The 14,585-nt window shown below is 38.4% G+C and overlaps 1 protein-coding gene across 1 annotated transcript in view; it reads right to left on the bottom strand.

Annotated features, from left to right (window-relative positions):
- Positions 1-14,585, bottom strand: part of ANO2 (anoctamin 2) — a 128,946-nt gene that overhangs the window by 96,748 nt on the left and 17,613 nt on the right. Inside the window, exon 4 of the mRNA XM_085048937.1 lies at positions 1,492-1,590. Within this exon, the coding sequence (XP_084905063.1) occupies positions 1,492-1,590 (99 nt within the window). The remainder of the gene's footprint in view (positions 1-1,491; positions 1,591-14,585) is intronic.

Genomic DNA, 14,585 nt, shown 5'->3' on the forward strand with positions numbered 1-14,585 from the left:
GCTGAATTTTTTAATTTATATTGCCAAATCCCCAAAATACAAGATTTCTGGTTTTTTCAAAAGTTGATTTTTGTTTCCTTCAAAGGAAATTCCTCTTCTGACTGTCTTTAATTTGAAAAAAAAACCAAACCCCCGGACATGAACATAGCTTTCCTTTCAACCTTGTTCCTGGTAGTGCTGCCATTTCTGCAGCTAGAGATAATAGAGGAATTTTTTTTTTTATTTTTAGAGATAACAGAGGATTTTTTCTCCCGATCAGAGAAAAGAAGGGGATGCAGAACTGATGTGAATGAGGAGGGTGCCATCAGATATTGTCAGCTCCTGGGCAGACCTTAATCTGGGCCAAAATGATGGCAATATTCTTCAATTAAAATAGTGTAAAATTTACTTTGGTGCATCTGCAAGAAACTTGGAGAGGAAAACTCCCATGAGGGCAGAAGAAGGGAGAAATGAGCAGGCACTAAAAATGCATAAAAGGAATTAATTTGGGAAGGGATCAAAGAGAGGAGCTGAATATGTAGGTCCATTTCTAACAAGTTTCATGGGGTACTGTATCTTTCTAAAACCTACTCATTTTCAAAGATTGATTGGAAATATCCAATTATTTTCTCCCCTGGGATGCAAACATATTAAGAGTATACAAGATTGATTTGGCCAGTCTTCTGATAATGGCAGATTGCAACAGCATGAAATGTGAACCACAATGAAGATTTTGGTGGATGAAAACAATATGAAAAGACTCAGACAGACAAAAAAAGATCAAACAATGGAGTGAGAGAAAACAAAATCGATCTATTCTTTAATTCTAAAGTGCAAAGAAATAAGAGTTCATCAGTGCAGTTGATGAGCATCACTAACTGAAAGCCCAAGGCAGTTCCCTCAGCTCCAGTGGAGTTGTTAACCAAAGAGCTAAATCATTTCAGGAACACTGACAACAGGATCTGCTAGTCAGAATTTACAAGGTTTGCCAGCAAGTCTGCTGAAAACAGACTGCAAAGAAGATAGTGAGCTGAAGTTCTAGTGACAACAGGCAGGTCTGAATTCACTAAGTCATTGATAGCACCAAAACAGACTCTCTGGAGAGAGCCTCTCTCTCTTTGGAGAAGTCCTGAGGCAATAGGCTTTTGTCCTATCTTCCACACTACACCTCACCTTGGAGGGAATTTCCGTGACAAAAATCCAAACAGCTCCTGCCCTCTCAGCTTTCAAAGCCCTCCTTAACACTCACCTGTCATCACCCTCCACAATGCAGTCCATCAGGCAGCTGCCTCTGTGACCTTTAAAAACCCCTTTGGAAATCCCATCTTAAATATAGCTCTGAACAGTAAATCAACTCCAAAGATTTGGTAATGGGATAAAATAAGCCTGACAGTTCATTTTCTCTGATTTTTGAAACAAAGTTTTAACTCCATGAGCTTCTACATATTTAATGATGATCCTGATCCCTCCTCCTTCAGTCATACAACTTGATAGAAAATGAGAGATATTTACCTTTTTAGTGGGCATTTTTATTTTAAGGAATTCTGCTTCTCGACTAAGGACTTGCCAAGGTGCGTGTATACGGACAAAACTCAATCCTTGGCTCTTGTTCTGAAACAGAAAAAAAGGGAAAACAAAGTATTTAGATATTATTGAACAGAATACAGTGCTAATGTTTCAAGTTGTCAGCTCCAGCTAAATCTTTCAACATAGGCAATCACAGGGAATAACCAACTTCTGCTCCAGCTGGGCTGCAAAGTGACATTTTTCTTATAAGCTGAATCTTTTATGCTCTAAAATCCATTAATCTACTGCCTACAGTGTAGCTGTGTGCACACCAGGATGACAGGAAGGTACAGCTCCAGATTTTGGAATTATGTGAATGAGAAACCCCCAAGCTCCAGCTTTTTTTATATATTAATATTTTAAAGTTTGTATAAGTATGTATGTAAGTTTGTATATATAAAGTTTGTATAAGTATATATGTAAGTTTGTATAAATATTTTATGATCAGATTTCTTTGGCGAGCTTTTGTGTCCATCTGAATCAACCAGGAAAAAAAGATTTCTTCTCCTCTGGGTAGGCTTTGCTCTAGGTTCCCATTTTCAGTTTTGCCCAGCTATTTTCAGGACACTTCATCAGATTAGTGGTTCCTTACAGAGAATCAGGCCCAACATTTACTGCCCTAAATACCTGCAGTGGAAGTAGCAAATGTAAAGAAAACATAAAAATTTAACTTCTGAATAGAGAAGTGAGCCTCATGTTTATGTAAATGACTGGTTATGCTGGTCAGAAGCATAAAACTGCCCAAAAGAACTTTGGCACTGCCAGTTTTTTTCAGGCTGTGCAAAAGAAGGAAGGTTGAGACAGAGTTTTCCTCAATGCAGACAAATAAATTCTATCTATAAACCATAGAGATGAAGGCTTACTGTGGAAATGTAGGGAAGAAAAGTTGGCAGGGAGATAAGAAAGGGAATAGCAGAGAAATCAAGGCAACGACCAGCTCTCACGCTATCTCCCATCGTGCACCTCCCCTTTGAGGGGATTTCCTCGACCAAAAATCCAAACAGCTCCTGCCTTCTCAGCTTTCAAAGCCCTCCCGAAACTCTCCTCCGTCATCACCCTCCTGAATGCAGACTGTCAGACCATATCCTTTAGGGAAGGACGTGGAAGTGGACACAAGGAGTCTTTCAGGAGGAATTTCTTCACTGAAAGGGTGGGCAGGCATTGGCAGGGGCTGCCCAGGGAGGTTTGGAGTCCCCATGCCTGGAGGTGTCCAAGGAATGACTGGACATGGCACTCAGTGCTCTGGGCTGGGTGACAAAGTGGTGGTTGGTGAAAGGTTGGACTCCAAGATTTTTGGAGGTCTTTTTCAACCTCAATGATCCTGTGATTCAAAGTCTCTCTTAATGCTAAGATTAATGATCGTTGTGTAGCTGCTTCCACCTTCATGTAAACCCTATTTATGCATTTGCTGAATATGTCTTAATGCTTCCCAATTATTTTTTTTTTAATTTAGATGGAAATCCTACTAGTATTGCAACCATTTTGTTCTTATTTCCCCTATAGCTGCAACACGAATTGCAAAGATCACTTCCTCACCTTCAGCTAACATTTCTTCAGTGGACCAAGGCTATTTTAAAGAGCAAAATGAGCTGCAAAATCTCTCTTTCATCAATCCACTGGGGAAGTCAGCTTTAAGAGAAGGAAGTAAAAATTTACTGGGCATGAGCAGATGTTCTGGTAATCATTTGCTGAAAATAGATTAATAACAGATGAGAGTTTAAATTTCAGGGGTGAAGATCAGGAGGCTGCTTCTGAGCTTTTGGCTAAAATCAAGCATGTGTCCCTGTCTGGGGGACTATATTCCATGTTGGCAAGAGGAGGGACAGTGTGATCTAATTGGTTGCTTCCAGCTCAGGCTCATATGACTACACAGATTGCAAATAAAATTATGCAAATAATTTGAGAGAATAGACCAGATGAAGAATATGACCTTTGTAAATTTGAACAAAAATATGTTGGAAAGTTGTGCTGTTCATGAAGTGATATCAGATGCTGAGGAATCAGACCATTAAAAATCTTTCAAAAGCTTAAAAATCACCCCATGGTGGGAAATTGAGATAATTTTAATAGACGGTAATGCAAAGTAAATAAAGTAGGTAAACCAGGACTAGGTGATTCCTGCTGCATGGTAAACAAATATGAGAACAATGGGCTGCTGCATGTTCACCTTGGGATTACTAGAACCATATCTCCTGCATCTTCCTAACGTTAAAATTAATCAAGGAACTTTAAAATAAATTCAAAACCACTGATTCCATATCATAGCTCAAGAGATAGGCCATCTAGCTCATTTTCTATGGGCTGAGCAAAACAAAAACCTATAAGGCTACTCCTCTGGAAAGGCTCCTTTCCCCACTTTTCCAGACTTCACCTGCAGCAGTTTCAGGTGTCTTTAAATGTCCTTTTTTTGTTATGATGTCTGGCAAGGATCTGCTCAATTAACCTATTCCCAGAAGGTTTCTTGTGTTGCAAACATCTCCAAAAGTTAGAACTGCTTTTCTCCTTGCCAGAGTGGATTTATAACTGTTTACTTGGAGACATCCACTAACTGCTGTCCTCTGGTTAATCACCTGAAATGGTAATTATGCAAATGCTCATCAATTGGTTCTCATTAAATGCTGTCAGCCTTCTATTTTGAATGCTCAAAATCACCACTGCTGATTCATTGTACTCTGGATGTGTCACTAAAGCCAACATGTGGTGCTGGCAAACGTTATTTTTGTTAGACCATTCACTTGTTATTTAATACAGCCATCCTTAATCGAGGCCTTTTTCACTTACAGCTGATGTCCCACAGGACTTTATCCTTGGCCCTGCACTGTTCCATGTCTCTATCACAGCAGTCTCTGATTATATTATTTAAATTACGAAGTATTTCTATGCAGATGACAAACAGATTTGTTGCTCTCATGATCCCATTTTTTTGCCTGTCAAATCTATATTCCATATTACAGAGTACTTCCAATAAGTTTCCAGAGTGGAAGTTTTTCAATGAGTTCATTCAGAATTATTCAAGATATATTTATATCTTGGCTTCTTCTCTGTTTTCTGAAGCTGAATTCGGTTCTCCCATTTCAATAGGTAAGCTCAGCATTAAAGTCAAATGGAAGAAAATCTGGAAGGTCTGCTTTGCTTTTCAATCAGCATATGAAGAAAAATATATTGGGTATTTCTTTCAGTCTATCATGATTCTTAGTAGTCTAAAGCAGGGCTTTAACAGCAGCCTATATTGCATTTTTTCTGTCTTGGACTGGAAATGTATAGGCTGAATAAAATTTACATTTCTCCAAGGAGACTTTTTCTATCTCTCCTGCCTTAACAGTAAAACATATTAGGAACTGCATAAGATTTATTGCAAACTTATCACCATGAAGGCCATAGCAGAAAAAACTGTATGGTCACGACAAAAGCTTTTATAAAGATATATATAAAGTGATTATTCCTTTTACTGAAAGCTGAACATTCTGAGACATGGCTAGACAAGCATAACTGAGCAGAACTAAATTTATTTAGACACCTCTAACAGGAGCTAAATCATATGGTACTAAAGGCATCAGATTTGTCAGTCACAATCAAGCCAACAGAAAGGGCAAATCCAATGATTTTATTCTGGAAGAGCCCCAGGGATTGTTTTTTGGGGTTTTTTTTGTGGTGAGCATATTATTCCTAGGAACTTTGCAAGTACAAAATTCATTGCTGAATGTGTAGTATTTGTCATTATTTCCTCATCATGAAATCACTGATCACTCTATATTTAAGGAATACATTTTATAAATAATTTATATATTAAAAAAATATAAAATATAAGTTACTTTAAAATACTTGTCCAAAGAAATAGATTTCTGCTGCATATCTTAACAGGAACAAAAAGTAATACCAAAGGGTAGAAAGAAGCTGCAGAGAAGTGATTAATTAATGTCTAAAGGAGTCCAGAGAGCTGCCAATCTTTCTTATGATTTTTTAAATATGCATAGGAAAGGGAAAAGGCATAAATCATAAAACCTGAAGCATGTAAACTTCTGGGAAAAAAAAAAAACAGCAAACCAACAAAATAACTGAACTTTAAACATTTTATCCTTCAGTGACTATTACATAGACAGAAAAATACCAGGCAGGAACTTTTTAATGGCTTCAGTTAATATAATGAGACATCTTCTGGTAGTGCAGCCACACTGGGAAAGCGACAGTGAAACAGTTTGCAGTGAGGAAAAGGAAAGACAGATCCTATTAGCTCAGTAAAAGTAATCATCTTCCCATTAATTCCATCACCAAATGGATCCATCACGTCTGCAAATGCAATTGCTCAAAATTAATGTCTGCTCTCCTGATACCAGCCCTGGAAATCGAGGCGAATACCAAAGTGATGTGATAGTGCAAATAAAAAGCAATTTCTTGTTATTATCACAGAACTGTGGTCACCTTCATTTTACAAGAGCAGAGCCAAGTGCTGAGCTGCTGGCCCCCAGCACGGGTAGCACTGGATTGCATGACACAGCACTGCCAGATTCAGGCAGAGGCTGCAAAAGTGCCTGTGTTTCCTGCCAAATATATTGAATTTCTATCTGTAAAATGGTGGTTTCCTATTCCTGAAGTTTCCAAGTAGCCAAGGCACAAAAATCAGTCCATCTCCTGTGATAATGTGGGCCAGTTTCATTAGAAAAAGGAAGTTCAGGGCACTAGTCCAGGTGAGACAACAAGACCCAGAGTGTCCTGACATGGCCATGTCAGTCCAGAGCAACTCCTTGCTTGTGTGATCCTATAGTACAGGCTGCAACCTATAATTGTAGGCTGATAATTTAATTCTGCTTCTGAGTCTATGAAGATGAGGGAAATTCCCTCTATCAAAAGGCTTTTGTGAAGATAAATATGTTCCAGATTGAGAAGTGCTCAAATAATGCAATAAATTGACAGTACAGCTACATATTATCTATCTTATAATTTTCACATTTTCCTTCACAAAACTGTAGTCCTTTTACCTTTGCCAAACTTTCCCTTTTCTAATTTCATTATTTCTCCAGGGTATAGATTTACCTCACTGCGTGAGTACATAGACATGCCCAAGACCTTAAGCAAAGCTGCAATAATTTATGTATTTTGACAGTTTGCCTTTCTCAATTCCTACCAACAGTGATGGTGTAAATGTCCTGTTTATTTTGTTCTCTTGCTCCCACCTGTGAACATAAACATTTAAAGAATATATTAGTGTGTATAAGCACAGAGCAGAACACCTGGTCATCAAAGATCTGGCCAAAACACCTAAAAACCCCTACATAACCTCAATTTCTTAGGTAAAGCCCTGTGGAATGAAACAGCTGGCTTTGCTCATCCTTTGCAGTGTTTCTTCATGGCACTGCAGCCTCTCCAACCAAAATCTTCCCACTCATGTACAGACAGGAAGCGTCTCTGAATGGAAAGTGATACAGGAAGCCTAAAAACACAGGCATGCTTCCCCTGAAGAAGATGGAAATTTTTAATGGCACGGAGCAGAATGAAAATGAGCTGTTAGAAACTCAGGCACAAATGTAGAATAGATTGATATATCTGCTAAATAAAACAAAAAAACAAACAAAACCAAGACACAGACCTGTGCATTATTGCAGTGCTTAAAGCAGGACATATATGCAGGTGAGTAACAAATATGCCAGGATTGGCATTCCTTTTAATTCTTTCTAAATACACATTTTGGATTAAAAAATTAGTGCACTTTCATCAATATTTTCCAAATGTTTATCTCTATATGTTTATCTCTATATATGTTCATGCTATAGCATGAAAAGTATGACTTTCCAACATAAAGCAAAATGGTAGCTAATTATTTAGAATTACCTTATCAGCATATTGCTCCTATGTCAGTGACAAAAATTCCTTGATCCAAAAGCATGGCACGATTTCAATACATCTGAGATTAAATGCCATAAATAGTAATAATAAAATATAAAATTGAAAGCCTCCCCACCCAAATCAAACTGCCTCAAAGGGGAAGGGAAGAGTGTGTCTACTCTACCACCTCCTGTGTTTTGGCAGTGTCAAAGGAAAATCATGTAATCAGCTGGCCTGGCTCCATTCAGTGCCAAATTAGCTAAAAAATAAGCCAATATTCTGTAGAACACATCATATCAAGCTTTATTATCAATAATAAAATCAACAAATTTCTTGAGGCCAAAGAGTTAACATTTAAAAGGGCAAAATGTAATTCCTCTTGAGGGAATGAGACTCACTAATCTGCATGGAGATTTATACCCTAAACAATTTTCCAGATGAAGCAGCATGATCATGGAAGTCAATCTTTAGACCAGATAACAGGCATGTTACCAGTGGGGAGATTAATGAAACAGAGACTGAACCCGCAATCTAGAAAACTCAGTTTCAAGGAAAAAAAGGATTTGGAGATAAAGAAAAAAATTAAAAAGAGTTAGGACATCAAACTGAAAAACAGAGGAAGGGTACCTTAAAATATTGCTTCATCACTCCATAGTTGATCTGGGATATTAACAAATACTCATATGAAGGGATGATGCAATTTGGTGTTGAAAGATTTTAGATTTTAATTCATTCCTAGCAAAAACATTTTAGAGACTTTTCTGTAATTTGAAAGTGTTAACAGATGGTACAAATGTATTTAGTTTGATAGGAGTGTTCTCCTAATCAGATGCTACAAGCCTTTCCAGGATGGTGTGGCCCTTCGAGGTCTCCCTGCAAAGATAAGTAACAGTAAAATGAAGGTTGGCTGTGTTCACAGGGGCTTGTTTGGGAAGGGATTAAAATGAAGATAATCAAAGTTTCTAGACTGGCTCTTTTGCTGGCAGGGAATTCAAAACCTCCCTGAGCAGCTACAGCCTCACTGCAAACAGGGAAGAGGCAGTGACAGTCACACAGTAGCATCATGGGACTCATTTTGGGGTGAGACAACAGGTCCAGGGGTGGGGAAATAATCAGTTAAACACCAGGAAGCAGGGAAGGAGGAGAACCTGCCCTGCTGGAAAAAAAAATAAAAAGTCACTAAGGGGATTTTTCAGTGGTAACAGTATCCAATATTTTAAGTGGCCTGGAGAAAGATAAAGCAGATGAAGTTTTTCAGGGTAGCAAGGATAAGGGCAGACTGTGAAAAATTGTAAAAAAAGCTTTCTAAGAGTAAAAGCCGGAATAGTGGCAAACAGCTCTCAATGTAAATAAATATAAAGCAATATCCGTGGGTTAAATCCAGATTGACATAAGATGTTGGGCTCTGATTTCACCTATACTAGTCAGGAAAGATAAATCAAGGTTGCAACAGAAAATCCTTTGAAAAATACCAGCTCAGCCTTTTCTAAGAATCAAGAAGTAAAACAACAATTACCTTTTATTAGGAAAAGTATAAAGGATTAGGAAAAAGTATTCAAACATATCTGTATCCACATCCTGAACTCAATGTACACTCTCTGTCTCCTCACCTCCAAAGAGATAAGCAAGACTGAAAATAGGGGCAGAGGAGCCAAAAAAGCCTTGCTATAACACCTGTATGGGAATCCCTGAGGAAACTGAGACCTTTTGTTCTGGAAATTTGAGGAAGTTATTGTGGAAGGCCATAAAATCCTGCCTGATAAGGGTGTGGATGGACTGCCCAGTGTCTCTTTTAGAGCAAGCACTGAAGGGTCTCAGACAAAGACTAAAAATCAACACAAGGACATAGATATCAATGCAGCAGGGAAGCACCTCTGCCTTTTGGGTTTGAAAACTGAACAATATTTTAAGAAGAAAATGTACCTGACTTTGGAATAATGATCCCCAGAAGGTTCCTAGGCAGACAAACAACATCATGTGGGGGAAGAAACCTGAATTGAAAGTCACTGACACCAGGAGAACATTGGAATAAAAACATCACAGAAGTTTGTACCATTCCTGCTGTTTCCTATACACCATTGCAGCTGTTGGACACCCAGTACTGCACTGAGGGAACCTCTCACACCACTGGTTAATTTTTGGCAGTATTGCCAATACCTGGAGAAGCAGTTCCCAGCCAGCAAGGCAAAACCCTGCTCCAGATGAAATGTGAAGCTGACAAGCTCTGCTGGGTGCTTGCAGCCTCTGCAGATGATTAGAAGGCAGCAAGAGCAGCAGCCCTGAAATCTGAGTAAATCATCAAGAAGAGAAAAAGAGTTGGTTGAAATGTTGCATGTGAGACAAATATGAGAAGCTTGGCGAACAGGCTGGGACTCAGTGTCCAAGAAAGACCTTGCTCCTAGATGGAAGTTGCAGTATTAGAATATTTCTGGAGCTCGAGCGACCCAGCACCCTCAGCTAATGTGGTACGAGGGCTCAAAATAATATCTCCCCACAGGAACATGGTAATCACTGAAATCAGACAGTAAATGGACAATATTGGATTTTCAGGAATGGTAAGTAGCCAACACCTTCTACGGATCGCTGCAAATTGTGCTGAATTATCAACCTTTTTGAAAACCAGGCCTCAGTGCACTCAGTTCCCCAAAAATTATGGTCCAAAGGGCAATCACTCAGTAGATACCAGTAGAGTAACCATTACAACACATACTTTTTTCATCCATCCAAGCAGTACTGCTCTCTACATGACCTAAAATCTGTTTGCCAGATTTAGCTCTCATCTCCATCACCATAAAATCAGAGTCACTCTGCAGATAAAAAGACACCAGTCAGTCTGAATATACAAGTGCTAGTTTGCTCCTCTGTAACAAAAAAAATTAAGGGAAGATTATGAAAAGATCAGTTGTCAAATCATTGTAAATGAAATGTGAATTTCATTTTCTATTACAATTCTAAGAACAAACTCTCAGCAAACATCACAATGCCAATGTTTGCTAAAGCTTCACATATTAAGTTGTAGCTTCTCCACTATATTTCACAACAGCATGCAAAAACACCATATTTTAGTGAGATTTTTACTTGTAGATTGGCATTGAAATATGAAGATTTGTGTAGAAAGCTGAACAAATCACTTTGAGAGATGTTAAGGGTCAAGTGTGCCATTAACTTTCAATTATTAAAAAGATAATTAGCAGATAGAATGCAGAATGTGAATATTAACCTGATACACTGCCAAAGTGTTTTATGCCTTGAGGGAAATGAATTAGCAAAGGAAAAAATGTAAGATTTGTTATTCCAATCCTGGTGGTATCACACAAATTGAAATTCACAGGAAATCACTTCCAGGTTTTTGTAATAAACATGGTGCTATACACTGATAGCAGTAAGTACCTTCCATCTTCCACATCTTAAAATCTATTTTATGACTCATTAGAAGTACTCTGCATTTTGTCATTTTCATAAATCTTTCTGCTTGTTTCACATCAGCTCACTCAAAGAAAATCACACCGTAACTCTGCCTAGGCAGCCTTTTAAAATATATATATATCTATTACATCGCAGTAAACATTTTTGAGCTTTTATTTTGGCATGGTTCTGTCATATTTGTCCTCTACTTCTACCATAATTATTTTATGCTAATTATTAAAAGCCTACAAAAGAGAGACAAAGCAATAAAGCCACAAGCACACTGTACTAGGCTGGGACTTAATAACAGGAAGATATGTTCAGCAACAGAACACCCTAATCACAGAATCATGAATGATTTGTGTTGGAAGAGACCCTAAAGATCATCTCATTCCAGCCCCACTGTGATGGCAGGGACACCTTCCACTGTCCCAGGACACTGCCAGGGATCCAGGAGCAGCCACAGCTTCTCTGGGCAACCTGTGCCAGGGCCTCAGCACCCTCACATGGAAGGAATTCTTCTCAATATCCAATCTAACCCTGCTCTCTGTCAGTGTGAAGCCATTGCCCCTTGTCCTGTCACTCCAGGCTCTTGTCAAGAGTCTCTCTCCATCTCTCTTCAGGTACTGCAAGGCCATAGTGAGGTCACCCCAAAGGCTTTTCTTGGTGGTCCAGAACACATTTACTCTTTGGTGTATTTCCTTCTGTACATCATGGTCATGACTCAAAATTGTCAAGTCAAAGCTTTCAGAAACCAATGGGGAAAGCAAAAATCTCTTTATACTGCTGTTATTAAGGTCTGCAGAATGCAGCCATCACTTTTACAGCCCAGTTAAGTGTGAGAGAGTCACACACTTAACATCACATGTCAAGAGGGTATTTCAAGGGCATTCACAAACAGAACAGACAGGAAGTAATTTTTGGAGTAAAAACTTTTATGCCAAGTTTTAAATGCCTCAGGAGGTTGTTCTCCTGAGGACTTAAGAGACTGTTTGCTCAAGAAAGAACCTCAGGACATGTTCTTATAACAAACTGCCACAGCATTCGCTGTCCTCTTGCCTGGCATCACCTGAGAGATGCTGCATATATGAACAGTTCAGTGTGGTCACACCTCAAGTGATATCATTAACCCTAAGTCTATAAAGAAGGATACATCAGGACTGAGATCAAAAGCAAAAAAGTGGGAGGGGTTGTTTTGCCTTCTTATTTCCCCCCACTTGTTTTGGCAGTCTTCAGTAAACAAAGATGCCTCAAGCAAAACTTGGGTCCATTTGCAGGGGGTAGGACAAACTCTGTTTAACACTGATCACAAGATACTTTTTGTTCTTGGCATGCAGTAGGGAGGGTATTCAGAGATGAAAAATTTAGAATTAGTCTGCAAAAGTGGGAGCAAGAAAATAAACAAGGGAAAAAAAATAGCAGATTTAAGCAGTAACTGGCAAACAAAAAGAGATGAGGCAACTGATGCATGAAAAATTAGATGCATAATTTAGGTTGCTAAAGAAATAATACAGAAAAATATGCCTTTGCCTTTCATTATTACATATCCATACTGGGACTTCTATTACACAAATATTGCACTTGTGGACAAGGATAATTTAAATGCATTGTGATATCCTAACCACAAAATTCTTTGGTCAGGTCAAGGTCTCATTTGCACAAGTTTGAGAGGAAAGCACATAGCACTGTTTCTTTATACTCCTCCTGCAATTTATCTTGGCTACGCTGTTCTATTTTCTTACACTCAAATTATAATGTTGGTAATACAGAATTCATCTTTTTTTTTTTCTGTTTATACAGAACTGAATAACTGGATCAGTGAATTACTGAGCTGGATCCTCATCTGTTGTACACCCCAACAGTAGTATAAATAGCAGTAACCACAGAGATCCAGACCTGGTTATATAACTTATGCACATGATAGGAAAACATTAAAAATACAACTTTAAGTCTAGCATTCACTATTAAAAATATTGAGTGGGGCCTTTGCCAAGAAATTCACACATCAATGGCAGATAAGTGACCAGATGTTTTGGCTGAAGCAGGCTTCAACTGGGACATTCACACATATACAAAATGACCTCTAATATTCATAAGATATTATGATTTTAGAGCTTTCTCAAATTCTGCTTTAACAAAGACTGTTAACTAAATATTAACACCAGATGTTAGCTCTTTTCAAATATTTATAGAGATGGTTTACAAAAAAAATGACAACTAATTGCAATGCTTCATTTGGACTAAAAGCACATACCTAAACACAAGTCTACATAACTCTGAAAGTCTAAAAAATGCCTTCCTTCCCCTTAAGTCCACAAGTTGGTATAGATATATATGTATAGATCAATATAGACACACACAGTTTTATTTAATCAAACTAGAAACATCTGCTTGAACATTGCCCTTCCAGGGAAACTGCTTTGGCCTTCAAAGCTTCTCCTTCTGCCCCCACCAAAGGAAAAAAAACACCATTTGGGCTTTTCACATATCCATTTCCTCTCCAGCATACTTTGCCTGCTTGTACTTATTATATCAACATATCAATATCTAATCATGATGGATTTGTCAAACCCAGACTTCTGGAAAAAAAGAATAGCAAATTTTTGGCAGTAGTGCACCTTTTGCCACCAACTGAACAAAATAGGTGGTTAAGTAATATTTAATAACAAACTCTACATAGTTTAATTGGTATTTATATATGATTAGTAAATAAAGTTTTATACTTTATATGAAGTGATGTATAATAAATACAGCTCTCAGTGTTACAGACAAATGAAAGAATAAAGACACAAATTTCTTGGGAGGAAGAAAAGCTGAAGGTGTACATAAGGTGTGTGCAGGTAAGAGGAAAACATTTTAAGAGCAGAAGCTGTAGGAAGCACATTTTCAGTTGTGGGAATAAGTGTAAAGACAAACAGAGACATGCTGCTAAGGGAAAACTTCCCATTTTTCCTTCTCATTCCCCTTCACACAAATGCTTTTACACATTCGTTGCCCAGAGAAGCTGTGGCTGCCCCATGCCTGGCAGTATTTAAAGCCAGGCTGGACAAGGCTCTGAGCAACCTGGTCTGGTGGAAGTTGTCCCTGCCCTTGGCAGGGGGCTGGAATGAGATTGTCTTTAAAGTCCCTTCCAACCCAAATCATTCTGGGATTGCAGGATTTGAAAACCCATTTTCCAGTGAAACAACTTAGCATTTATTTGGTTTTCACATCCACTTTTCTGTTGTTTTCTGTTCAACATTAAAGGATATGAAAACTGGAAATCAGAAGTGTAAGGAACCCAGATAGGATGCCAGGGAACAGAGGAACAGGAAGCCCTGTGCCCACAGAGACCTTCAGTCCCATGATATTTTTTGTTTCTAAGGTTTGATTCCTGTCTCTGTCCTCATATATTTAATAATATTTTAAATTTAACAACAGTTACTTCTTCTAAAAGTAATTTCACAGCAGTTTTGCCATTGAAACAGAGAAAGACACAGGTATGAGTCCTGCCAGGCTTCCAGTCTTCACTTCAGGACCTTCAGGAGATAACAGCAGCTCCTCAAGCTCCTGCCATCCCTCTGAACAGGCAGCTGAGGGTCAGGATGAACTTTGCTCTTCAAAGGCACCTACACCTTTTTACTGATTATATGAAAATGTATTTGGATACAGCCACTTAGATACAGAGAGTATCAGGTAATGGGAGTTTACCTTGTCCTGTTGAGTACTTTAAACAGCATTTAGGTTTGAACTAAGGAAATGCCAGCAGCTCACGGAGGTGATTCTGATTCTGGCTCTTTTATTTCTTCCACTTTCCCATCTGTTTTCAAGGGTCT

Source organism: Lichenostomus cassidix, chromosome 1Aa (assembly GCF_008360975.1).
Source record: "Lichenostomus cassidix isolate B80296 chromosome 1Aa, HeHo_3.0, whole genome shotgun sequence".
NCBI lineage: Eukaryota > Metazoa > Chordata > Aves > Passeriformes > Meliphagidae > Lichenostomus > Lichenostomus cassidix.